Here is a 27111-nt window from a genome sequence, read left to right on the forward strand (position 1 = left end):
TGCACTTCATTAGGGCAAGTCATGGTGTCATGTAGGAAATGGAGATCCTCATTCCACACCAAGCAAAGACTTCCTGACACTTCTATACTTACTGCTGCAGCAGAAGATGAGTTTGGGATGTCCTGCAGTACCAGCACACAGTCTTGCTCAAACTCCCTCCTGCCTCCAAAACCCCTTCTGCTGCTGCTACTGCTGCACACTTAAAGTGCGAGTCACCTCTGCAGTGGAACATGAATAACATATGGGAGGCCACAGCTACATGGAACTTCCCAGCCCTCTGCCATCTCCATGTATTTCACGGTGACATCCCTTGGCTTTTGCTGCAACCACTTTATGAGCCATTTTCAGCTTGGGCCAGCAGGATTACAGACCATCATGGTCTCTAAAGTACATATTACTGGACCTGCACATGAAGATCTCTAAGCTTGCTTCTCTAAAACTTTCCACATGATGGGTCTCTATTGTAGAGATTGCCTCCAGAAATTACAGCTTTTGTTGTCACTTTTATTATCTAGGAAGATGATTTTTCTTAAGATCTTCTATATGGTAGGTTTGTCAGGTTGCCCACATCGTGATTATGAAATGCCTTTAGAAAGATAAGGAAAAAACAAATCTAAATTTTTGGCAGATACAGTAATCCACCTTTCTGCAGTATCCAACATGTGTGATGCCACCAAATACCCCAAAAAACAAAAAACAAAACAGCAACAACAACAAAATGAGGCAGCAGCATACTAGGATTACAAAAAACAGGCAAGGAAGTAGCTTTAGTTAAACATTTGACATGTATGACTTGTGAAAAGACTGCAAAGGAAAACCCTGAGCTCGCCCTTATGTGTAGGGATCAGGGAAAGATTTCTAAGCCGTAGCATGTTCTCCAGCTCTTTAATATCTCCTATTATCCCCAGCATGGGCTCCTCATTAATTTCAGATGGCATTGAACCTGCTCATCTATCTGCTCTTTGTCAGTATTTTTTAAGCACCCTTCTCAAAGCAACATGATTAGCAATTTAACAAGCTAGATGTCTCTGTTTCTATATGATGTATTTTCCTTCATCTCCTTAGTAGATCTACAAATTTCCTCTCAAGCAAAGCCAGCAGGCTGAAACAATTCAGAAGTTTAGCTGTCTCTGCCTGATATATAGGGGATGGTTCATTCAAACCTTATGGTTGAGGTTACAGACAGCAAAATTGAAATATTCCACTGCCAAGTAGTCTGCAGAATTTGCTGTGACACTTTGAGATGATTTAGCTTTAGATTTTTAAGTACTTCAACCAGTCATAACAAACTATCAGAAGAAAAAACTTTTTCTTGATACGAATGAGAATCTTGGATCCCCTCCCACAGGGCAGAAGATGTTGCCTGGAAGGAGATCTGTTCTTAGGTGAGCATCTCGTCCTAGTACTGCAAGCATCCACAATGTGGAAAACAATCTGCCTGCTTGAAAAATACAAGTCCAGGAGGCATCACAGCTTGTAAAAGTTAGGACGCCAACAAGAACCTTCTCCACAGGGCGGTCTGGCTGTGCTGAGCATCTCTGGGTAGGCTTGGGGCCAGCACATTTACACAGGATTACTGCAAAGCAATGACTGAATGCACAACACCCTCCTTGGTCATAGCAGCAGTATTGAGAATATGTAGGAAATCAATTAATGCTCACTTTAAAAACTTTTTTTTAAGAAGCAGACCAACTATTATATGTTAAAAGCATGATGAGTGCCTTAAACAGATTCATACTTGAACCACACTTGCATTGCGAGGACACAGAGCTATGAGATGTATCGTAAGTGTTTTACAATCATAAAAATAAAGACTACTATATAGTATATAGTATAGATTACTATATAGTAATCTCTGTATATACTTCTACAGAAGATTACTTCTCTTTTTGTTTCAAAACATGCTTTATTTAAGAATAAGAAATAAATCCTGATTTCATGCACTGCATTGTAACTTTAAATGAAGTCTACCTATGCATCATTCAAACTACAAAATCACAAGATAGATCCTGACAGAAGTGACATTCAGGGAATTACAGTAAATTCACGAATACAAGCCGCACGGAATATAAGCCGCACTGCTGGTGTGTTGGCAACATTGTTGCCTTTGTTAATAGATAAGCCGAACCCGGAATATTAGCCGCACTTTAGTTTGCAGCGAACTTTCACGAAGTCGTCATTTAGTAACACAATTGCGGGATCGCCGGGGCTTACTGGCTTACTGCCGACCTCGGAAACATTGTTTCCAAGTGAAAAAAGACACACCCTTTATTTACAAGCCGAAAAAGACAGGAACAATAGCGTGGTCATTTTGCGAGCATTCCCAATGGATCCATGTTGCCTTTAAACAGCCACTTAGCCACGCAGGCAGGCAGCTGAGCTCCGAGCGGAGCCACATCTCCGTGCTGGCACAGGAGCGGCCGTTGTAGCCCTCGCAGCCCGCGGGGGGAGGGGCTGTTGTAGCCCTCGCAGTCCACGGGGGGAGCGGCCGTTGTAGCCCTCGCAGCCCCGTGGCCGAGCGGCCATTGTAGCCCTTGCAGCCGGGCGGGGGGAGCGGCCGTTGTAGCCCTCGCAGCCCGCGGGGGGAAGCGGCCGTTGTAGCCCTCGCAGTCCACGGGGGGAGCGGCCGTTGTAGCCCTCGCAGCCCGCGGGGGGAGCGGCCGTTTTAGCCCTTGCAGCCCGCGGGGGGAGGGGCCATTGTAGCCCCTACAGCCGGGCGGGGGGAAGCGGCCGTTGTAGCCCTCGCAGCCCACGGGGGGAGCGGCCGTTGTAGCCCTCGCAGCCGGGCGGGGGGAGCGGCCGTTGTAGCCCTCGCAGCCGGGTGGGGGGAAGCGGCCGTTGTAGCCCTCGCAGCCCACGGGGGGAGCGGCCGTTGTAGCCCTCGCAGCCCGCGGGGGGAAGCGGCCGTTGTAGCCCTCGCAGCCCGCGGGGGGAGCGGCCGTTGTAGCCCTCTCCCTGCAAGCCGAGTGGTCGTTCTACCCCTCTCCCTGAGGGGAGAGAGGCTCCCCCAGCCCTCTCCCTGCGAGCCCAGCCAGCCCCGTAGCCGCACAAGACTGAAAACACTTTAAAAAGTACAGAAAAATATCACACACTTTTATCGAACTGCCGAGGTAACTCACCCCGATAACAACCCCCGCCCCTCAGTAACGCCGCCATCCACAGGCAGGCAATAAGCTGTTCTCTGATTGGTTCATCGTCGGAACAACGGGAAACCATGGATTTCAGACTGTTTTGGCTCGGGACTGGACCAGCATGATACTAGGTAAGGGCAGATATCACATTTTTGTCCATAGATTAGCTGCACCGGAATATTGGCCGCATTTCCGGGTTTCCACCAAAATTTTAGTCTTCTTGCTGCGGCTTGTATTCGTGAAATTACTGTAAATGAAGCTCTTTGGGTTTAAGTCTCAGTGCATTTTAGGCAGTTACAGATTTGCTGTTTGCATGGACATAAAATCCAGCCTTGGTGATACATTGGAGGAGATGCCCAAACATATACATGCCTATCAACTACAGGTACCAGTTCATGCCTGCACTTCAGATTTTTAGAACTTGAATATTGATTCATGTCCTCATGTCCCCATGTATTTCTAGAAGTTATCATTCTAGAAATGTAAAACAAATTCCAAAACTACAAAAAATCTTCCTGGGAAATTAGCTCAGTTAATATTGTTAAGTTTGCTAAGCAAAGAAAAATTATTTATGAATTTATTTACATGCAAGTGAAGGGTTTTTTATCTAAAACTTCATGCAGAATGAGACCCTTGTACAAAAGCAGAAAATGTAATAAATTCTGAAAATGCTTTGCTCAGAGCAGCACTTCTGCACAGTAAGCTTCTCTTGGCATGGTCTTTATCATAAGCACCGACACACATTCCTCAGCAAACCTTGATCACTGCTGATGCGATAGCACATACTACTCTAAATAGTACTGTTCTAAGTGCCCTGGATAGCATCCTGCTATTTAAATATATAAACACTGAAGAGGAGCTTACCATCCTGTACTAGCTGCACTTGTTTGTTATTTTGGTATCAATGCTGTGAATTTCCACATTCATTTTCAGAAGAGCAAATTTTTAAAACCCAAAAACCAGACTGAGTGATGTAATGAAAATTCCATGAAAAATAATCCAAATATTTTGTTTCATTTGTGCTATACGCAATTGAGCAAATACTTGTTTGAGAGATCTAGTATCTCTCTTGTCTGAAGGCACTGGAAGCCCAGGGTTCTTTAGGCCTGGTCTAACCATTGTACCATGTTTCAAGTAAGTCCACTTGTCCTTTCACCCTTTCACAAAGGGTTCTGGGTCAAGAAGGAAAAGGGTAAGACAAGAAAAGGACACATTTGCACCAACCCATCACCTGCCTCCCTAAGAAGAAGGACTAATAATCAGCAACAAGGTGCCTAAAGGGCTAAAATTATCCCTTGGCCAGATCCCAAGTGATGGCTGTTAGATATGAAAGAGTGGAAAAGCTCCACTGGGCTGTGGGCTATGCTGCTCAGCTAACTCCTGTGCAAGCTAGAGGTACACACTGGGAAACAAGAAATAGACTTCCTTTATCCACAGCCTGAAAGAGGGATTACTTGGCAAGAGAGAAGTCTGAGCTGGGATGAAAAAACTCATTCTTTAAGAACTAATGTGCTACACCCAGAGGAATCTGGACAGAAGTGAGAATCTCCACTGTCTGTGACCCCTGGGACTCACTGAAATTACCACAATCAGCTCAGCACAGCCTGCACTTTCTTCCAGAAGCAGGGAGCAAGAGTGTCATGTTACAGCTAACTCACCACATCACCTTCTCCTGGGATTGCTCAGTTTAACAAAATAAAGGAGAAAGGTTTAGAAGCTGACAAGACAAGCACCCCAAGCTTCACAGCACTGATAGGTTACTTCAGTGAAGAATGTGCCTGGTGGTTCCAGACCCATTTCCACTATGCTCAACTCAGCAACTTGAACAGTTTTGTGTTCAGTGATTCTTGGGACTTAATAATGTAACTGAAAACTACTCTGCTCAAACTCAATGAGCAAACTGGCTTTCCTGAGAGAAGCAAGTTGTGTAGGAAATCCAGGAGTAGTCAAGAGACTCTACAGTCTCAGATTTTCTCATTCTCATTGATACAAAAATTATGAATTTTCTCTCTGGCAAAATATTAACAGAGTCCTGTATGTTCCTGAATAATTTTACTAGCCTAATGTAAAATACTCCTTTTCTGCTGTTGCCTCCAACATCCATTCCCAACAGCTCCTGGTGCATATGATCCTCAAGTTAAAAAAACCAAACCAAACAAAAAAAACCACCGGACACCTATTTCTGCCTCCTTTCTCTGCAGATCAGAGTAGTTCCAGTGCTCAATGGGGAATGCAGCAAGTAAAAGTTATTATAAACAGGAAAGAGAAGCTATTTCTGCCAGATCCTCAATAAACTGTCACTACTGCATTAGGTGCCAAACTTGGCCTCTTTTCCACATCCCTTATTTTTATCATTAAATATACTTTTCAACAATAGTGATTATACTCCTATTAAGGAACATTTCTGAGCACTGAAGATACAGCACATGACTGTGCAGATGGAGAACATATGTCACTATTTCCATGTTTATTTACTTAGCAGCCCAGGGTAGGAAACAGAGTTTTTGGTTAACTTAAGACTGCTGGAGGACATGCAATGGCTCAGGCCAGTAATCAGGCCATAAAAAGTGGTGGTTTTGCCAATTATTTTTTTTACATATTGTGCAACAAACCCAACTCTCTCTACATAGAGTTCAGTAAGCTGTTGTAATCTTGATGTTATAGTTCCTACTTAATTCCTGGAATCACTACAGATACTCATGTTTTACTGTGAAAAATGCCATAAATCCCATTCTCCATTCCTCAAGCAAAACTCTTATGGAAACTGACAGGATTCCCTGAATTCTTTTAATGTTATCCAAATATGTATAACAAAATAAAGTCTTGTTTATGGAAAGCAAGAGGACTAAGATAACAACTAAGTCAGTATGCTCAGAACTAACTGCTGCTTGCTCAAGAAACATTTGGAAAACTGACTGCTTCTCACTTCATTTTCCCCAATTGTCCTTCCCCCTGTCCCCCATTCCTTTGCAAGATATAAAAGATGTCCTTAACAACATATCCGACCCTTGCAAAAGCAGCATCTACTGAAGGAAGTGGGTCACTTCAGATCTGAAGAAAGGATTTTTAAATACTAAGTCCTGTGCCAACAAAGTGAACATTACTGCTGCAAAAGCCATGGTAAAAGGGATAAAACACAAAAAAGATTATATTGATAAAAGAGATTATGTACCTTAACCAAATACACAGCCTCAGCTTTCTTCTGTGAAGAACTGCCATTTATAACATTTCTAAAACATGCTTTTCATCCCCCATTATACAACCACTCTTCAAAGACCTAATTTTCTGCAATGCAAGAGTTCTCCCATAAAGAAGGAATCCCAGGGCAGTGAGTCATGCATTTCTAAGGCCCCTTTTTGCCATCAGTATTGACAAAACGTGCTAAAGTAGCACCTGTAAGATGCAAGAACTTAACTGAAGGTCATTTGATTAAACTAGAATGAAATACCCTGTGGCAGCTGTCAAAAAAGGAGCAGGGAAATACTGGAGTGAGTTTGTCTCAAGAACTGTCAGGTTCTCAACACCTTTTAAGTAAATCTGTGCTGTGTAGCCCACTTCTGCATCCTCTTCTCTGCTTCAAATGTATTTTTCCCATCTTGAAATTCAGAATCACTTGTTCTCTTTCTAAAGGGCAGTGAGATTCTTTGCATGTTTTGAGATAAAGGTCTGCCACACTTCCAGTCCTACCTTCTCCTTCAAATACATGCTCTCTTTCTAAGCTCTTTTGCCATAAACAAGATCATACACATCTTCAGAGATGGAGAATAAGAAGGAGGGAACTCTTAACTGCAATCTAAAGCAAAAAGGAAAAAAAGAAAAGTAAGCAGCAATAATCTAAATAGACTAAATCACTGCTCAATGGACCCAAGACTTCAAATTATCAAACCACAGAGTTTTAGCTAGAAAATCTATTTCCAGATTGCCCTGTATTCCAAATAGTTAGCTTCACAACATAATTAATGCTATCTGAAAACATCCCAGTTTTTCCTGAGATGGAGACAAATTCTTGGCTAGTTTCTTGTAATTTTGCAGACTGTGAACCAGTGAGGGATGGAAGTGACATTTTATAAACTACCTCTGATTACGAATGCATAAGGCAATGTACTTTCTATTTCAATGTAGGAGGCCTCCCAAAAATTACCTTAAAATAATGAGACTAAATCAATCTCTAACATCACTGGGAGTGAAATTTAAGATGCTACACACATCTTTGTGAAACATCACATTCATAGACCTTGAACCTACTACCTTTAATACTTGCCTGTGCTACAGCCATGAGGCAAAAACCAGACAAGTAACAGCTGCAATCCATCACCTCCATCTGGAGGGATAGGAAGGTAAAAACAAGCAGGGGAACAAGAAGACAATAAGGGCCTTCTCACAGGATCACAGAGTGCAAAGTTGCCCTCTTGTTTGTGATAGAGGGGAAGGTGCCCAGGCACAGATGATGAAATGCTGTTGACGGTGAAGCACTATCAGGAGAGTGAAGACAGCAGAATCCCAGAGGCTGGCAAAGCAAGACAACTCATTTTTTAGCTGGAATTGAGGGCCATACAAACTGTGCTCCTGGGGCCACAGTTTAGCTTATTACTGCTTCTAACTCAAACTCCTCTGGCACTTAGGTTGGGAGAGGCATTATCATGGGTGAGTTTTGGGCCCTTAACTACAAGAAAGACACTAAGGCACTGAAGCATGCCCAAAATGGTTATTAAAGATCAAAAAGGGTCTAGAGCACAAGTAGCTGAGGGAGCTGGGGTTATCTAGCCTGGAGAAAGAAGGCTTGAGTGTGAACAGTACTGCTCTCTACAACTCCCTGAAAGGAGAGTGTAGCCAGGTGAGGGTCAACATCTTCTAAGAAGCAAGTTACAGGCTTGAAGCAAATGACCTCAAATTGCACTAGGGGAAGTTTAGGTAGAATAATAGGGAGTACATCTTCTCCATAAGGTAAAGAAGGTCCAACACGGGAAGAGGCTGTCCAGAAAAGTGGTGAAATTAAACCTGGACATATTACTACACGTGTAGGAATGGTACTTAGGGACATGGTTTAGTGATGGACTTGGCAGTGTAAGGTTAATGGTCAGAATCAATGATCTTAGTGGTCATTTCCAATCTCGACAGTTCCACAATTCTATGACTATTGAAAAGGAGTATCATTGCTGAGTACTGGAACAGGTCAGCATGAAGGGAACCCTCAGCTACTGTTACACTGAAGAGGTACTGGCAGAGGGTTGCTCAGTGTCTGAGGCAAGTAAGATCCTTCTCAGTCCAAATTTTGTGATCCCATTATTTCTATTCTCAGGGGTTTGGACTGTGAGCACAAGGTGAGCTACTGGTCCAACTTAAAAAGCCGTCCATGAATGCAGCTTGGCTACTCTCATTGATGAAGTCAAGCAACTAAGCAAAACTAAGTGTCCTTGCCTTTGTGTCATGACCTGGCCAGAACCCCAGTATCTGCCACTGGGAAATTCTTTTGTGTTTTTGGACAACCAGGAGGAATAGGGGTGCTCACAGAAGTGCCATGTTTTAGAAAAGGCATTGCAATTCATAAGGCATTTTGAAATTCCATTCAGAAATAAAAGAGATCAAAATTTATCTATGTGTTTTACTCTTCTACAATTCACAGTGATAGAAAAACTCAAAGGGATTTGAAAGTACTGTATTTTGATACAAATTTGAGGCAAAGGCTTAGGTTCTAAAATGAGGAAAACACTTACATTTCATGTGATACTGTTTGCCAAGCTGACAACAGAAATAGGCCTAAAGGATTGGGATATGTTTAGGCATATATACTAATGCCTCTGTGAGACAGAAAATAATGCAAGTCCAAAAGAAGCACCAGCTTAACAACATGTAGCTCTTTTGATATGTGACTATGAAGCTTGGCAAGCACTACTTACATCCTCTGCCAACACCTCTGCTGACACCTCCTCAAAACAAGGCTGCTCAGCCTCCCATTTCCCTCCCTGTATCAGAAAACCTTAGTCCTGTGAACTGAGCTACTTGACTGACTTTTGTAGTATTTCATAGTCCTGCAAGAAAGTCCCTCTTCCATACATTCTTTCTTGAGACACAAGGCACCGCTCTGTCACAGGAGTAAGAAACACAGAAGATTTAGACTAGCAATCTGCTGCATTTAAACTTTCTAGAGCACCTCCACACTGGACTGGGTGCTCCAAAGTGAGCATATGCATTGTTGCTGATGTCAGATGCACTGGTCTTGACTCCTGTGATGCAAAGTCACTGCAGCAGGCTTTAGTAGACTAGCATTCCCATGCCTGCACAGACTTCATGGTATGCTCTAAAGTCAGCAGGTGGGCAGGGTATGAAATGAGGAAAAGAAAGAGAAAAAACAATAACAGGCCAGTGTTTTCTTCCAGAGCTCCAGATATTTTTATACAGGCATAAAACTCAGAATACATGTCTTTAAATTAATGTGATTTAAGTTATTCCCAGCCCATCATGTAGGTGCTTCTGTGTTCCTCCAGAATAATGCCTCTGCCTCTATACAGTTTTTAATACCAGCTATGTGTATTTCCAGATATGAGTTGTTCTAGGGGAACACAATGAGAATATAGCAAGCACATTTTTGCCATAAAACCAAGAACTGGAGCTGACGTGGAGCCTGACATGACAGAGCAATGCTCTCAATTACTCTGTGAAGTACCAACCAACAAACAGGTTGGAGTTAATGGCCATAATCTGTGAAAAAAGACATGCAGTACTAGTAGCCTCAATGTAGAAAAGTTCTTGTACTTTATGTTCTGGAATTTTTGTTTCCACATGCTGCGAGAAGATGGCAATTTTGCATGGATATTTTCTAGCATTTATAAGGGAACAGCCTTTCTCCGAACTTTTTTGGGGCAAAAGTTCCACCCTCCCTTTCTTTTTTTTTCTTTCCTTCTCTTTTTTTTTTCCTTTTTCAGAATGTTTCTTTTGATGTTGGGGAAAAAAACCCCAGCAGATTTTTTTAATGGCCAGGTGAAGGAGCCAATTCTTAGACCAGTTCTTAGATTGTTACAGTAAGTGCAGGACTGGGTAAAATCAGTGCATCTGCCCATACCTACACAGATGGTAGATTTTTGCCATTTCTCTATGCTTTACACTGCTTTAAACCTGCAATTTAGTGCCTAATTTTATTGGGTTTTGTTTCAAATATGTGAGGTCGGAAATATATCTATATGACATGGCTATAGACCATATATTAGATTAGACAATATATTTATCTACATTATACTCACTTCTGTAACATCAGAGTTTCTCAACTCCCCACCAACCCCAAAGTCCATTCATTCTTCCCACTCTTATTGACTGAAACATTTCCTATTCAATAAATGTCAGACTAGGGAGAAAAAATTCAACTTCTCAAACTACCTTCAGTTGTTAGTTCTACTAAAACATCTGCACTGGAAGTGATGAGTTGATGTTCTGGCTTTGTTTTGCATGGTTACAAACTAAACCCTAGGGTTTTGGCCTGAAGATGTTTCCATTTCTACACAAAGTCCCTATTCTGTTTTCATAAAATCACCAACAAATCCAGTAAAAACCAATTTCCTGTTTGATGAAATTGATCTGTGCTGCTGCTTTCTCATTCCCTAGGTCCTGGATCACACTCCACTACGCAGTCAGCATTGTTTCGGGTTGAGAAATTTGGGCCACCTGCAACAGATTTTAGGCTGAAGAACACAGGCTATGATAGAATACCTATTATCTATGTGCAACCTACATGTTGTAATTCTTCTTCAAGTTGAGTGGGCTTTTAAACCCTTTCCATCACAGTGCTTTTTCCACCATATGCTTCTCACTGTCCATGGTCTTTGCTTAGTGGTACCAGAATCTGAAGTGCTTCTGGACCCTTGTGGGTGTGAAGAAACAGAGAATGTGGGAGGGAGCAGAGGGCAGAGAGGGTTCTTCCCTGAAGTAATTGTGAAATGATCTGAGGAACCTGCCAGACAATTTTCCACAGAGAGCACAGAGAAGTCAGCTGGACAGGACTGAGCCAAAGAGACAGCAGAAAAACAACCTTAGCCTTTCTGACTACAATGTTTATGCTCTTGTGATAGGGGTAAGAAAGTGAACAGAGAGTAGTGGAAGAAGCCTCTATATTGCCTTTAGGGTATACATCCCTTGAAAGCCTTTGCTTAGGTCAAAATCTGTAAATAAACAACATTTAGATGTGGGTTATGACCTGATTAACTTTGTGCACTTTTGCTTCTATGTTCTCTTCTCCCTCTTAGCAAAACCAAGGCAAGTAGCAGGTCACCACCTCTGTACACTTACAATTGCTGCAAATTGCATTTTATACTGAATATTAGATGATTTTGTTTAAAATACTGAAAGTACTTTTTCTTACAGGGAAAGCACTTTGCAATATACCCTGGCTTAGGTAGAATGAATTTCACAGCATAAATCAAGAGAAGGATTTTAAAAAGAAAATATTCCCATACTCCATCTCAATTTGAAACTGATTATGAGAGGTAAAAGTCAAATGTGTTTGACACGTGACAAATACAATGTGTACAATCCATTAAAATACAAATGTAGAGAGAGACATGGGATGCCTGATTTTATCACAGTAAAAGTGCTATGCTCAAGTTCAGTTAAAGGAATCAACTTTGACAAGACTTCAGGGGCAATTTATGATGCTAGAAATCCTGATACTTATTCACAACTTCACAGGCCCTTAGACTAAAACTTGCTAGTTTTTTGTAGTAGAAATTACTTTCTAGGAATGACTTAAGTAGTTAAATGTGAAGCTTTGGAGTCCCTTAGAGCCACCAGGAACAAAGCACGTAATTAAAACAAATTTTAAGTTCTCTCCTCACTTCAAAAATTACCACTTTGCTATATACTGTTATATCATTTTGTCCTTGATGTACTGCTTGATGTACTTGATGTACTGCTTTAAGAATTTTAGTATTTTCTTCTCTAAGACAAAAGCTACTAAAAAGCTCACAGAATGCTAAGTTGTCTGCTTTTAATTTGTGAGATGGCACAAGTTCAGGAACAGTATGTCTATGAAAACATCCTGGCTATGTATTTCTGAAAAGCTAGTGAAAGTAAGATGACACTATATGATCCACAGAGGTAACCAAATAATATTGCAGTAGAAAACTTTTGATTAAGGATTTCAGGGGACAACTATTCCAATAAGTGCCTGCTATGATGCCAGTCCCAATCCTAAAATAAATTCTCAAATGTACAAGACCAGTTAAAGTCTTATCAAAGATCCTTGTCAAATGGTTTGAGCCTCAAGTGTTTAAAAATCAGTGACAACTGGCTGGTGAACATTTTAAGCAGTTAAACAAGCCATGTCCAGGGCAAACTTTTAAACTACCACTTCTTCCAGGACTGCACTACTGAAAAAGGATGTTTTCAAACTGTGCACAATCTCAGTAAAGGTAAGACAGCCTGCTTTTCATCCTATCTAGAGCCTCAGGGCAAAGCCCAGCCTTAACAGTAAAGGTTTTAACTAAGGGCTTTTAACTAAGGGCTAAACCTAGCTGGTACTGTACTTATGCTTATGTTAACCTTTTTTAATAGAACGACTGCCTGCAATGTTTACCTTGTTGCCAAAGGACAAAGCTGTATAGAGAGCCTAAGTCTGATTGACACAGGAAGCAGAAGATTATTTCTGCGTCATGTCTATTTCTCAAAAAAGTATGGTTTCTGCAACACTCAAGCCCTCCAAATGGTTGAATTTTTTTCTCCTCAAAATGCACATATGTTCTGGAGGCTTTATTTTCCTGACATTCTGAGGTGATCAAGACATGTCACTTTGAAGAGAAGATAAAAAGAGTAAGTTGTACATCACTTTCTAACAATCCAATGAATTTATTGCAGAAACAGTTCCATATTTAATAGGAAAGAGTCTGGTTTAGTACAGAAACTTATTTTCTAAAGCCTCAGATAACATCTAGATGGAAAGGATGGATATTTTTCAATACTATGTACAAATATAAAGTTACACCTCTGCTTTTCTGGTCTGCATAAGTCAAAATTGATTTTTACCTTCACCCTACAATTTCATTTCTTAAAGAAATTCCTCAGGAATGATGCAGAAATGCAGAGAAAACTTTTTTTTTGGTAGTTTTTTTTTTTAGTTTCTGGATTTTCTTTTTCTTCCACAGTCCAGTTTAAAATTCATGGCAGACAAATTACATGGTTACATGGAAAAAAATAGAAACACTGTTGCCCATATTAGCTATCACATTACTTAAAATTTTTATTTTTGTGGCAAGACATTTATATAGTTGATACACAAGGCAAAAAGTCACTAAGACTTGATCCAGATCTCATTGATGCTAGTGGAGGTACCCATCCACTTCAACCAGCTTGTAAAAACTATGGATATGCTGAAATCTCACCAGCAGAATCCTGTGCCATTTATTTATGTAAAAAATCTGTACCAAACTGACTAAGAAAAGCTCCTTTTTTTTTTACAATTTTGCAGGCAAAGCCCCTGCAGTTAGATGCGGTTAAAACTCACGCTTTTTCTTTTTTTTTTTTTTTTGATGGAGAGCTCACTGTCTGACTCTAAAGCTTGTTAAAGAGTTTTTCTGATGGACTAAATCTGGATTTAAATTCACTGCCAGAAATGTCCCATCTTCATCAAGCAGGTTGTATGGGTGAGAAACAAACTTCTTTGGTGTCAGATGTCACTTAAAGTAACAGCAAAGCTACAGTAGAATAATGCAGCAACCTTCATGTCTATTAAAAAAAAACAAGAACCCAACCAAAAGCCTCTCCTGATATGAAGAATATGCTGGAAATATACTTCTAATTTTTCAAACCAAAGGAATATATTGTGTGCTACATTTAAAAAAAAAAAATATTGCAACATCCAATTAAGTTTTTCCCTCAGCCTTGCTTTGCTTTCTATAGCAACAGGTAGGAAAACCTCTACCTAATTTCCAGAAGCAAAGCAGGCAATACCAGCTTCAGGGGACTATCTAGAAAATCTGGATTAGCATGTCTGCATGCTTCCAGATGTATTTATTTTGCACACAAAACACTCGAAAAAGCCATTTTCTCCAGTCTTTGCAAAAACCCAATAATTATTAATGTTTTTGTATTATTGTTTTAAGACTTAAATAGACTTTGAAAAAGATAATTAACCTACCAGAGTTCCATAGCCATGTCTATAGCATTGTTTTTTTATGTCCACCTTTTTCTTCCACTTGTCTTCCAGTACTCTCAGTGGAAAACCACTGGAAAATAATTTACATTTCTCCTGTACTCATCCATCAGGATATTATTCTACCCTCACTAGAAAAACACATTTACATTTCTTTTGTATCTGACCATCATGATGTTTCCTGAAACTCTCACCCATAAAGAGTCACAAGATTTATAAGAAACAGAAAAAATACACAGAATGGCAGCAAGGAATATTTTTGCCAGTATTAATTTGGCATCAATTCAGCATTACTTAGCTAGAGGCAATTTGCATCCTTCCTCTTGGTTTAGCTCCATCCTCCTTACATGACATCCAGTCATTTTGACACAGAATACTCACAATAGAACCTCTGTGTATTACCACACATTGAAAGTCATTCTGTAACAAAAGAAGTCTGAATTACAAATAATAAAGCATACAAACGTATTTCACCCCCCACAGGGTTACAGAAGTGGGATCATGATTACAAAGGTGTTCAGGGAAAGGGGTGAATCACAAGTTGACAGATGTACCCAGAGAAAGGTCTCTCCAGTAAGGCTTTTCTGTCTCTAAAGCAGATGAGTCTAACTCCTAAGTCTTTCCAAACTGTTCAGGTTTTGGACGCATTTCATTACTGCTTCATTAAGCACATACATCACATACATCCCAACTTGCTTGCATAGCTGTAATCCAAGTTATTTGAAATCATCTGATGTAAAATTTTTGTTTGCTTTTCTGGTTTGGTATTTCAAGATCTGTACGGTTATGTGACATGAAATACCACACTAGCAGCCATTTGACACTTTCTTCAAAGAAATGCCCCTTTTTCAATTTATCAGTTTTCAATGGCTACGGGTCTTACAAGGAGCCCTCTTTTGGTTACAGCAGTTAGAAATCAAGAGTATTTTTCTGATTTAGAAATTAAAAGTAAAGGAGGAGAGAGGAATCAAAACAAACTCCCACCCAGTTTTAAGATGCAGAATCAATGAATGAAAGCATAAATTAGCACTGTTTTGTGAGACAGCAAGAAGCTGAATTCTAAGGGCTTGAAAACCTGCAGTTCCATGAACTAAATCAAACCTTCAGATTCAACAGGCAAATTTAGCCTGAGATCTTACTGTATCTGAAGACATTTTCTAGATTCTTTTTCCCATTCCCTTTCTTGCTTTCTCTTCCCTCCCTGTCTTTCCCTCCCTGTCAGAGTACTGTTTGTGGTTCTCCTCCAGATCCATGGGTGGCACCCGCTGTAGTGTACAGCTTATATGGGTTGTTAACTCTGGAATCCTTGGGACTTGGAGGAATCTTGAAAACTTAGTGAAAATTACCAAGTGCTATCTGCCAAGTTCCAAGATGGCTGGCAAAGCTTCATTTAGTCAGTAACTCCTCCAGGGTAGCTAAAGAAATACCCCCCATAGAGAAATATTGAGAAAGGGTGATTCAGCTTCTGAGGAGTGGAAGCTCCTACCAAAAGGAAGGGAGGAAGGAGACAGCATGGCAGGAGAAATATTTACTTTCCTTTGACCAGAAGATTGGACTTGCTACTGGAATTAATGTTCTTGTGTGACTAAGGAAAGAACTACTAGTAGTATATTAAACTCAAAAGTTTTTCTAATTAGATAGATATCCAGTTTATGAACATCAGGTTTGGTTTTGCATTCTCAACTGGAACAGTCCCGAAAATCCCATGGAAAAAATGCCTGGATGAAAATTGGGTCCACAGTTCAAGAAACCACAAAATGCAAATCTTCCCTGCCTTGCTGGGCCTACATATCCTCACTTTAAAGTATTTTCAGTAATGTGTTCTGAATTAATATTTGTAAAAAAAGAAAAAAAAAAAGGTGAAGTTTTCACATGTTTTCATGTTTCATTGGAAAGGCTCTTTAGAAATCTAATCCATGTGGTGCTTTGAAGCCAAGACTGTTGCCCTAGTAGCTATGCATATGATTACTGATATGTTGCATATTCCTAAATAAAAGCCTAGGGAAGCTATTAAATATTCATGCAGATGGTGGAATTCAATAATTATACCCAAGCAGTGAGCTAAATATAAACAACAGAATAAATAACCAGCCTAGACTAGAAGAAATGATTTGTTCTGCCCTGTGAGCTGCACATCAACTTTATGGATACCTTGTGCTTCAAAAATGGGGTCTACATATTAGACAAAAGAAACTAGTGGTTGCAAGACAACAGTTTCCTAACCTGCCCAAAAACTGGCTGTGTTTAGGAGCAACTGATGAGGTGAACTTGATGGATACTATCTTTCGTTGCATTATCTTGAACCTAGAAGGTCATCCAACCCAAGAGATCATTTAAAACAGAACTTTCCAAGGATAGTCTTACTGAAAAAAATCATGAAAATGTCATGTCAAAGACATACATTCTAATCTTGTAAGAGAGAGAAGAAGATACAAATGGAGATCTGGATATTTTTTTACTCTCCTACAAAAGGTGTAGTTGATTTAAACAACTCACCTTTTATTAAAGAAATGGAAGAAAGAGTCCTAATGAAAAATCGCAAGATTTATTTTTGCTGCCTTCTGTATTTTTCTTTGGTTGTCACTAGTTTGAACCTCAACATTTGTATCAAGGAGAAGAAAAAGTGAAGAGTTACTGAAGAGGAGGTGTTTATGTACTCTGCAATAATTGGGAACTGGTTACAATCCTGCCTCCGTTTTTCCTCTCACTCCCTTCCTTTGCCACAATTATCACAGATATCTGGTCACATGAATTTTCCAATGCAGGCCAAGAAGTTTTGTTTGGTTTGCTTTTTAAAGTAGAGAACAGTCAGTCTGTTCTTGCTTTAGTGGCACATCATCAACAATACCACAAAGAGGGGGAGTGGGACACTGCTGCTTTTCAGCACAAAGCACATGGCTTCTATTTTATTTTACAGATTTCTAGAATGCTTTCTGGTAATTATGAAAGTAAAAAACTCTGAGGATTTTTATGTATTATTCTGATATTCTGATGCCTCACATTTAAAACCATAAGCAAGAGTAAGGTGGTATAATGAAAAGAAGAGCATACAGAAAATAATCACAGAAAATAAACACAATAGCAAAAATAACAGATACTACACAGAAATGCAATTTCCATCTTAATTCAAATTCTTTTTAAAAACCCTTACTCTATTAGGGAAATATAGGCTAGTGGAGTATCTTCAGATTTTGCCAAAAAAACCCTAAAAATAGTCTAATTAAGCCCTGTCACTGTAAACTTGCCACAAATCCTCCTTCACGTTATAGAGTGAGGAAAAGTTAAGATGCATTCTTAAGATTCCTTATGCTTTACAAATCCACAGGTATGCTCAGATGTGAAATGTTAAAAAAGGCTGGAATCCTTTTCAGAATAAAAGATTTCAAAATAGGCTATTTTTCTTTTTTTTTTTTTTTTTTTTTCTGTCTTGAAAAATACAAGAGTTGAACAGAGCATACATAAAGAAGAGGTTTGAGTTACTCAGGTCAAATTCTCCCTAAAACACATGTATGCAACTTCAATTACCATCACATACACAGCAGATGGCTGCAATCATCAGCTTACTTGCAGTGTATCTAATACCAGGCCCTTCTACAAATTTATTTCAGAAACACCTACCAAGGAAGCAAAAATGAAACTTTTGTCTGCAGCTGCAAAGTACTCATTTTAAAAGATCTGTTTAATGACTCACATGTTTTCTTCCCCTGTAGTAAGTTGAAGTCATCATGGGACAATTAAAACACATTTACATAACAGTCATTTTCACTCAGAATTCATCCTGCAAAGATCCACATATACAGCTCCTCACCCAACTATGAAAGTTCAAAAAGTGATCAGCAAAACTCATGAGGGAAAAATGTACTATGAGCACTTTAGAGCAAAAGGTACTACCTTGGACTTGGAATACTCATAGTGACTAATTTAAGGCATGCTGTGTTTTAGGAAAGCTTTGCTTTGTCAGAACATTTGCCCTATTCTTATCTTTTTCTTGTGCATCTCCTTGAGCTATTGCTGAAGACAAGGATGAGGTGAGTTTGATGCTAGAGCTGTACTACGTCTTCAGCCAGAGAGTTTTTCAGCAGCCCTGGATGCACTCTGATCCAGGTTCATAGCCATAAACCCAAACATATCTTTCAGCTTGCAGACAGATTAGCCATCTATTCAGAGCATACAGAGAAACCCAAATACTGAGCATGAGACTCACCTGTACACTCATGTTGTAGTCCTTTCCCATAGTACCCTTTTTCACAGATACACTCAAACTGGCCAGTGTGAGTGCCACATTTACAGCTTGCCATGATGTCACAGCAGTTTTCATTCGCCTCGCAGAGATATGAACAGTGAGATATATCTTCTTGGATATAGCTGCCAGAGGGCAGGTCTGAAATAGTATCAACTTATTAACAAAGAATTCAAAACAAAACAACAAAACAGTCTTATATTATACCATTAGTAAAACATTTGTTAAAAACCTAGGCTCCAGTTCTAAGTAGCAGAGTATGAAGCAGAGCCTTGCTATGCTCAACATGCAAAAGGTTGGTGTCATTATTCTGGAAAAGGGCTCACTGAAATCCACCCAGATTTTCTCTTCATTTGAGTCTAACACTGCCAGAATGCAGTCTCACTCCCAACAGAAGCTGTTGAGACAGCTTTTCCCAGCTTTGTTGGATACCATATCTGGTATCAGAAGAACATTTCATCGTGGCATGTAAAACCATTTGGTCATATTACAAAATAAAAATAATATTCATGGCTCACATATTCACATAGATAATCCAATCTAACCTGGAACAAAAAGGCTGGTAACAAAGCACCAGAAAACCTTATTTCCACTGGTATTCTAAAGTAGCATGTTTCCAAAAATTATAGCAGATAAATTCAAATGGCTAGTCTGATGCCTGTTCTAAGCCTCAATCAAGCAGCATTGTCAAACAAATGTTTCATCATGTGTTCTCACTTGCTTATCTAAACCTACCCTATTTTTCAGAAAAAACTTCTACTTTACGATAGATTAAAAGAGGAATCACAGCCCAAACTCTTTTTCCACCTCTTCCTCTTCCCAGTTTTACTGTGCGTATAAGGCAATGAACACAAATCGTATTGACTCTTACAGAGAGGGAAGCTCTGAATAGGCTTGCTGTGTGAGACACCCTAAAGGTAGTAAGTCTAGTTCAAAGGTGTACACTAGGTGCCTCTGACTACAAGGTTCATCTCTTCAATCACAAGATACATTGGGCCAAGAGCACAATGTGCTCTTCACAGATAAAATGAAGAGCTGAATGGATGTAATTATGTATGCACATCACTGAGGTGAATTTTGCTCACACCTTGTTGGTGATGGGTTGAGCCAAAGTTTATGCTTTTAACTGAGACAAACACCTCTGCTAGAAAGTATGAAAAAAATAAAAAGGGAATCAAAACTACATGAAGTGTAAATGCAAGACAGTACTGGAGATCTTCCTATTCAGACCTCTCTGCTGCCTGTAGATTTCTGAGGTTAGGACATCAATACCTTCATGAAGAGCTCTGCGTGCCAGAGCTTCAAACTCAGTAAAACTATGAAGAAGATAACAGTGATCTTCTTTTGGGTGGGATGCCATATCATTCAGTTCTCGGATATTCCCCTGCCATATCCCAAAGGTGAAGATCTCCACTCCAAGTTCACGCAAGGATGCTGCAATGGGTCTCGGGTCTCCCCCATTGGAATAGCCATCAGTAATGAGAAATATCACTTTTGTAGCATTTCCACGAGCATGCCGTAATATTTGCTGGAAGAGAAAATGAAATTGCACACTTCAGCAGAGAGTTAACAGTGCTTGATCGGTACACTACTTCCTCCATTATACGATTCCTTTTATTTGAATTATACAGCTAATAAGACCCTTGCAAGATCACCCATTACAACAAAGGTCAAACATCTGCACCCACAGCCTGTGGTTGAACAAGTCCAACCACTGAGTCACACTGCAGGTTGTCACAGTGTATACAACCACAGAAATTATGACACAATAAGAAAGGAGACACGTTTCGTGCTGATTGATTAAGTCACCCACGCATCAGATTCAGCAATGATTCTGACCAGAGCTTAAGTGGCTTTGTTCAGACTGAAGTTTAAACAGATATTATTAATGTTGAAAATCTAGTGCAACCCCCAAAATACAATCTAACATATTTTAATACAATATTATATTTTGATCCACTAAACTATAAACCCTACTGCTGATTTTTTTCGAGGCTTCTCCTAACAAGTATTTGGACTGTTGGTTATTTTAAACCTAACAATAATACTCCCCATTTGTCCCCATTGAATAATGCTTTCCTCTCTTACAATAGTTTGCTACGGTCACTTTAGATTGTCCATTGTGTACTCAAAAATGCCTGCAGTCCCTTCTACCCTGCTGCTTGCTCTTCCTATTACTTCACACAAATCATGTGTGATGCTGTGCAGTAACGCCCTAATGAGAATATGCCTCACAGATTCCTGCCCATTTCAGCCTTCCAGTCTGACAATGCACTAGTGTAATTACTCTCCAAAACTTTCAGTTTTTGGGTGACAGGCAGAGCACCAGCAGAAATGTGATGTCAATGTGCCATGGCCTAGCAGCCACCCTACAGAGCTACCATGTCAGTGATTAGCCACTGTCTATCAGAGTGTGAGTAAATAAGGGATGACTACCAACTACCAACAATTGTGGCCAGGTGCTGTCTACAGCCCTGAAGCAGGGGATTGTGAAGATATATTTTCTCCATCCTCTGGGAACTTATGTAGAAAGAATTAGATGCAGACTTCCAATTTGGCAAATTATCACCATGTTTATTTAAATAATAGATTGTATCATGCTACAATTAATGCAAAAGACCACACTTAATAGACCTTTAAATGATACTCCAAAAGACATGTCATTGTATGACAAGTAGACAAATGTGATTAAGACACTCTTAACAAGCACAAATTCCAAAACCAGAGATCAACCAAGCAGAGCTGTTTTATTACAAAATCTTCATGTAAATCTTATGAAGTTAAATCATTTTGCTTTCACTCATCCAAAAGCTTACTAGCTAGGCCAGCCTAAATAACCTGCAGAGTTTTTATACTCCTCTTAAGTAAGCCAGGCCACATTTTAGGACAACTGGATTTTGATTTGTCAGTTCAATGATTTCAGGTAGATACTATGCAAAAACAAGCACACACACCATAAATCAACGCACATACCATTGGCATTGTGGTCTGAGAGACTGCCAAGCAATGTTTTGCTGTTGGGCTTGATTTTATTACTACTTGTTTGCAAAACCCAAAGGGAGTGAAACCAAATTCTCTTGCAGACAAAAATACCCTTCACAAGTCAAACTTATTGTTTCTCATATTGCTTAAGTTATAAGTGGAAAATCAGAATGAAGTTGGAAAACTAGAATGAAAAGAACCAGGAAGAAAAAGACAAGACAAAGTGCAACATGAAGACAAACAGTAGGAAAAATGTACAAATGCCTAATTTCAAAATGCATTCTGAAACTGATGCTCTAAGACAAGTGACTGCAGGCAGAGACAGTAGTGTTGTATAATTATATATTAATTGCATAATTGTATAATTAATATATTTAGCAGTAACTGTGCTATTTTAAAAGAGAATATAAGCAACTTAAACTTCTGTCCAACTTCTTAAGTATTCAGGCTGATATTCTCCACTCAGGATGTTTGTCTAAAGCTATTTCAGTAAAAATGGCCCTTTTTTGGGGAAAAAAAAAAAAAAAAGACAAGGAAAACATATGTTCTATCCCTACTCCCTTGGTTTTGGCAACTGTAGCATCTTTGAGCTTTGAAAAAATAACTTTCAATCTGCAAATCACATAATAAAAGTGGAAAAATATGCTGCAAATACATGCAAGTTGGAATGTGCATAACTGAGGGAGAAACCACAACTTACAGAGGCTTAAGAGACATAACAGAGATTGCCACTGCAATTCTCTGAAGATCCCACCTACACGCAGATTGCTCTAGCAGAATACGATTTCAACTCATGATTGTGTCATAACATGTGCAGAAGGGGGAACAAAGCTTAATTTTGGAAGGATGGCAATTTCTGTAGTTTTCTTCAGTCCTGTTTCCCTTGGTGCGTAACAGAAACCTTCCCACATTTCATAGATGAAGGTAGTGGATAGCATTACACATTACCCTGGTTCTTCAGCAGTTAATGCCCATAATCAGCAGCAAACTTCAACATTTTCCCTAAAACTAGAGACATGTCTGTATGGCCAGCGAACAAATGGGCTTGAGCCTCATCAGTAGTTTAGACAGGACTACAGATATCTCAGGACTATTTAATTCTGACTAGCAAATAAGCAGGGATTTTTGTTTTGCAAAATTAGACTGTTACAAATGCCCTCTGACGCTCCTGAAACACAAACCCTCCACAACTTTCCATGTAATCAAGAATGTTCCTGGTCCCATGAAAAATTGCTTAGAAAGACCTTTTAAAAGATGTGGATTTGAGTAAATGGAAAGCATCAGTAAAATACCATCTTTGAAGACCAAATTATTATTTTTGAGGGGGAAATATCCCTTGGCTACATGACCCTCAGGTAAGGCGAGTCCCAACATCTTTTCTTCCTTTGCATCTCAAAGGACAACCACCTCTTCAAGACAGCACTTATGTCACACAGACATGAATTGAGCTAACAAGTAAGAGAGCATGAAGCTGTCTTCCTGCTACCCAGAAGACTTGAATACTCAGGCACCAGGGAATCTGAGTAAAGAAAGAGACAGACAGACAACATTGCTACATATTGCCCCTAGAAATCAAAACAAAACAAAGCGACTGACCAGCTTGGCCCTCTTGTCTTGCAGCTGTAACTCTAGACACAGAATCCCTGCTGTATAAAAACAGAGGAAAACAACAAGGGAGGGAAAGAAACATTCAGCATGGGGGGTGGGATGTGCAGGGAGTAGGTGGGGGGAGGAGACAAAAGTCTGTTTTGAAATAATTTGTGCATGTCCGTTGGTCCACTTAGTATTTTGTTTCTTTTTGTGAGGACAAGAGGACAGGCCACCATCCTGTCAGAGCTGCTGACAATACAAGTATCAGTCTCCATTCCTCTTCTCTGCAATATTTGCACAGCATTTCACATAATTATTGTTTTCTCTAACCCTGACTTACATCCCTGTATTCTGAGAAACCCTTCTCTCTTTCCCTCTTCAGAAAGCTGTTTTGAAAGCTTTTATTTCCCAAAGAGAAAGTTCATATATTTTAAAACATTTGTTAAACCCCTAAACTTGTTTAACCCCTGAACTTCTAAGAACACACAGAGATTTTTCATCAGCCCCTACCAACTTCATGGACTTTATCAACATAAAGATGACTTTTTTTCATGACGAGGCTCTGCAATCTCTTCATAAATTGTCAGGTTATTCAATAAATACAGTTTAAAAGCCCTCTATATTGCACTAGTAACTTTAAAGGATCCTGAGAATCTATTTCTTTGACATGAATATTTACATCTGCTTCTGATTTTACCATCAAATGAAACTGAGCACCAGCCATAATTAAAAATACAGGGCTTAATGGCCTGTTAAATTGAGAATTTAGCAGACTTGGTCACTACTATAAATTAATAGGGGATAAGTACAAACAAAACAAAACAACTAGTGCTCTTGATGATTGAATAGAAATTCATGGGGACACTAGAAATACCTAGTCTTTTACCATTTCAGTAACTATTTTCTTGTCTACACTTCTTTCAGAGGAGTGGTAGATCAGTCAGTTTCAGTAATTCTTCCAGACCTTAAATAAAACATTCTTTTCACATTAGCAAAAAGTTATTACCATCTGTATTGTGTTCAGTGACTGTTTGGTGTGTACAAATATCTGGCAGTCTGACCAATTTTTTGTGCCAATAAAAGTCCTTAGAATTAAAAAATGAAGTCTTGTGCAACAAAAGAGTTATCATACAAAATCCCTCTCTAGAAATTCACTACTGTAATGGAAAACTAAATCCTATCAATACAGTCAGAAAACCAGCTAAATTCTGACTTCTGCATTTTTAACATTACCATGGAGTTTGTAACAAGAAATTAGAAGAAGTGAAGGATGGAAGGGCAAAGAGTTCTTCAGTCACTTGACAGCCACAGCAATGATATTGTCAAAGGTTCTTTGTTACTGTCTCAACAACATCCTCTGCATGCAATCCATAAACATATGATCTTGGGCCGGATTCCCATTCTTACTCTCTCTTTTGATTTTAAAAAAGATTCTGTCCACACAGAATTGAATATTACTATATCTATGTAGAGGGAAACAAGTTTAAATGGGTTTCCCTCTCTCACTTTACAAACCAAGCCTTTACAGCCCCAGGACAAAATACTTAAGTTGGAGCCTAGCCCTCAAAATAACATTATCCAACATTCACCTTGTAGGAAAAACACTACCGAAGGGCTACAAAGAAAATATTATTTGTTATAGATCAGGAAGAACCACCACTGCATCTCAGAAGCAAATCAGAAAGCTTTCCACTAGTGAGTCATTTAGCTGTGCTACCCTAGAAGATCACTTATACTGGATTTCTTTTCACCTTAGGAATGGTATAAAACATACACATCAGGGTATGAGTTCTGAATAGAATGAAATGATTCTTTTTCCTAGATGATCACTTACTCAATAGAAAAGAAATAATTTCCATTTTATCATATCATAGAACTAATTTAACTATCTATTATGTAACATTCATTATCAAACATGCTAAAATGAATAAACGTTAGTTTATTAAAAAACCACTGCATATATTTGGTCCATATATTCATAAGAACACTAAAACGGTACATCCTAATTTATCATAGGTGACCAGCATTTGCTTCACAAAGGAACACGGCAATGCTAAATCTCTTAGCCAAGCTCAACTTCTGTTCCAGTTTCTTTTTTTTTCACCTTTCCTGCAGGCAAAAATGTCCAAATCTGACAGGAGATTTTACATAAATAAATATTCTATAAAGAAAAATATAACCAGTACAGAGTTCAAACATAGCTTTTGGTGAGGCTGAGACATCTTATCATTGATTCCAGAGCACTCATGAGGAACCTGGTGATCTCACAAGACTAATGCAAAGCTAGGGGGTGGCAAACACAGTTCCCTCCATCATGAAACTCTTGCCAGCTGAAGAATTGTTTGCACCTGGTAGGCTAACACAATGCTTATTCTTCAAAAACTACTCGCCTATGGAACCACACAATGCTAATTCTGTAGGAAGAAGAACTGGAAAGGAACTGGAAAGCCCAACTGTACAAACTTTTACCAGTCCACCAGGCAGTCAGGTACAACTTCAGAGGCTGCCTGCCACCAAGGATCATGAGTGCCACAAGACAGAAGGTGTGCACAGAAGGAAGGGAATGTAAGTACAGTAATTTCACGATTATAAGCCGCACCATTTTGACTAAAATTTTGATCCCAACCCAGAAGTGCAGCTTACACTCAGGAGTGGCTAATATATGAAAAAATTTCTGAAATTTCCCAACCCGGAAGTGCAAGCTGAGGTGCCGAGCCGAGCACCTGCCAGTAAAACTTGGGACTGCGCGATTGTTACAAATTGGTTACTCTGTTGCGCTGTGGGTGGATGCAGGCTCCGTGCCGGCAGTGCTGGGGGAGGGGGCAGGGGGCTCCCTCCTGCCGGCCCTGCGGCGCAGGGGGAGGCGGGGGAGCTCCGTCCCCACCTGCCACTGTGGGTGCCGGCGGGCTCCCGCCGGCACAGCGGGGCAGCGCCAGGCCGGGGCAAGTGAACCTGGCGGGGGTGGCAGCGGCGGCCACCCCGAGCGGCCCTGCCGAGTGGCAGCGCTGAACTGGGCCACCTGGCCCTGTTGGCAGTCCTGAGCGGGCCAAGTCCGCCCGGCCCCGAGTCGAGCCAGTAAACCCCACAATCCTGTGATTCAGCTACTAATTCATTACTTTGTTGCATGCGGGTCCTCGCTGCGAACAAGAGTGCGGCTTATAATCAGGTGCGGCTTATGTATGGACAAAGACCTAAACATTGCCAACACCCGGAGGTGCGGCTTATAATCAGGTGCAGCTTGCAATCATGAAATTACTGTAAATGACTTTGGGAAAATAATTATCGTACGTATGTTTTTTTTCTGGAAAAACCTGTGAATGTCTTCATAAAATATAGTATAAAAACAGGAGTTTTTTATGCACTCAGCATGAAAGATATTTTGGAGGAGATATCCCCTCATGCATCCAACAAAATAAAGAATATCCACTTCTTAATGTTACATTGGTGCTAAGGAGTTTTATTTTACTGATTTTTGGTAACAATACAAATGTTATTCCTGTACATGAAAGACCTGGCTAGACCTCCTGGGCTCCCTCTCTAAAATAGCAAAGGTTTGATTTCAACAGGTTTTCTTTTGGTCACTATACATCGCTATTTTCATTGCTCAAATCAAATAACTCTTATCCCCTCTCTAGGTTTCACAAAAAGAACTAAAATATATTTCACAGTTAGATGTTTTGGCTTCCAACCTTTCCCCCTCTTTTCTGCACTGCTGCAGAGGCTCTAGAGAGTGAGCTATTACATATCTAGAAGAAACTAACTAATGTTAAAGCTCCCTTTGGATATCCCCCTAGCAAGAAATGCACTCTTAATTCAGAGAAAAGATGTATCTATATAAATAATGGGGATATTTAAAATATTTAAATAGTTCTTTCAGTAACTGGCAGGCATGACCTGAGTAAATCTCACAACTCTGTCAGACAGCCCCACAGGTGAAAAAACCACGCATGCTCACGGCCAGGAAATGTACTGATATGACATCTGAGCAAAGACTGAAGATCTAGTACTGTTCAGATGCAGCAAAAAAGGTTTAA

General features: G+C 39.8%; 1 protein-coding gene across 2 annotated transcripts in view; it reads right to left on the bottom strand.

The window, feature by feature from the left end:
- SVEP1 (sushi, von Willebrand factor type A, EGF and pentraxin domain containing 1) overlaps positions 1-27111 on the bottom strand; it is a 122316-nt gene that overhangs the window by 87043 nt on the left and 8162 nt on the right. For both annotated transcript variants that reach the window (XM_033084849.1, XM_033084848.1), the window contains exons 2-3: positions 19778-20033; positions 18470-18646 (exon numbers count right to left, since the gene is read on the bottom strand). In XM_033084849.1, the coding sequence (XP_032940740.1) occupies positions 18470-18646; positions 19778-20033 (433 nt within the window). The remainder of the gene's footprint in view (positions 1-18469; positions 18647-19777; positions 20034-27111) is intronic.

Source organism: Catharus ustulatus, chromosome Z (genome assembly GCF_009819885.2).
Source record: "Catharus ustulatus isolate bCatUst1 chromosome Z, bCatUst1.pri.v2, whole genome shotgun sequence".
Taxonomy (NCBI): Eukaryota; Metazoa; Chordata; class Aves; order Passeriformes; family Turdidae; genus Catharus; species Catharus ustulatus.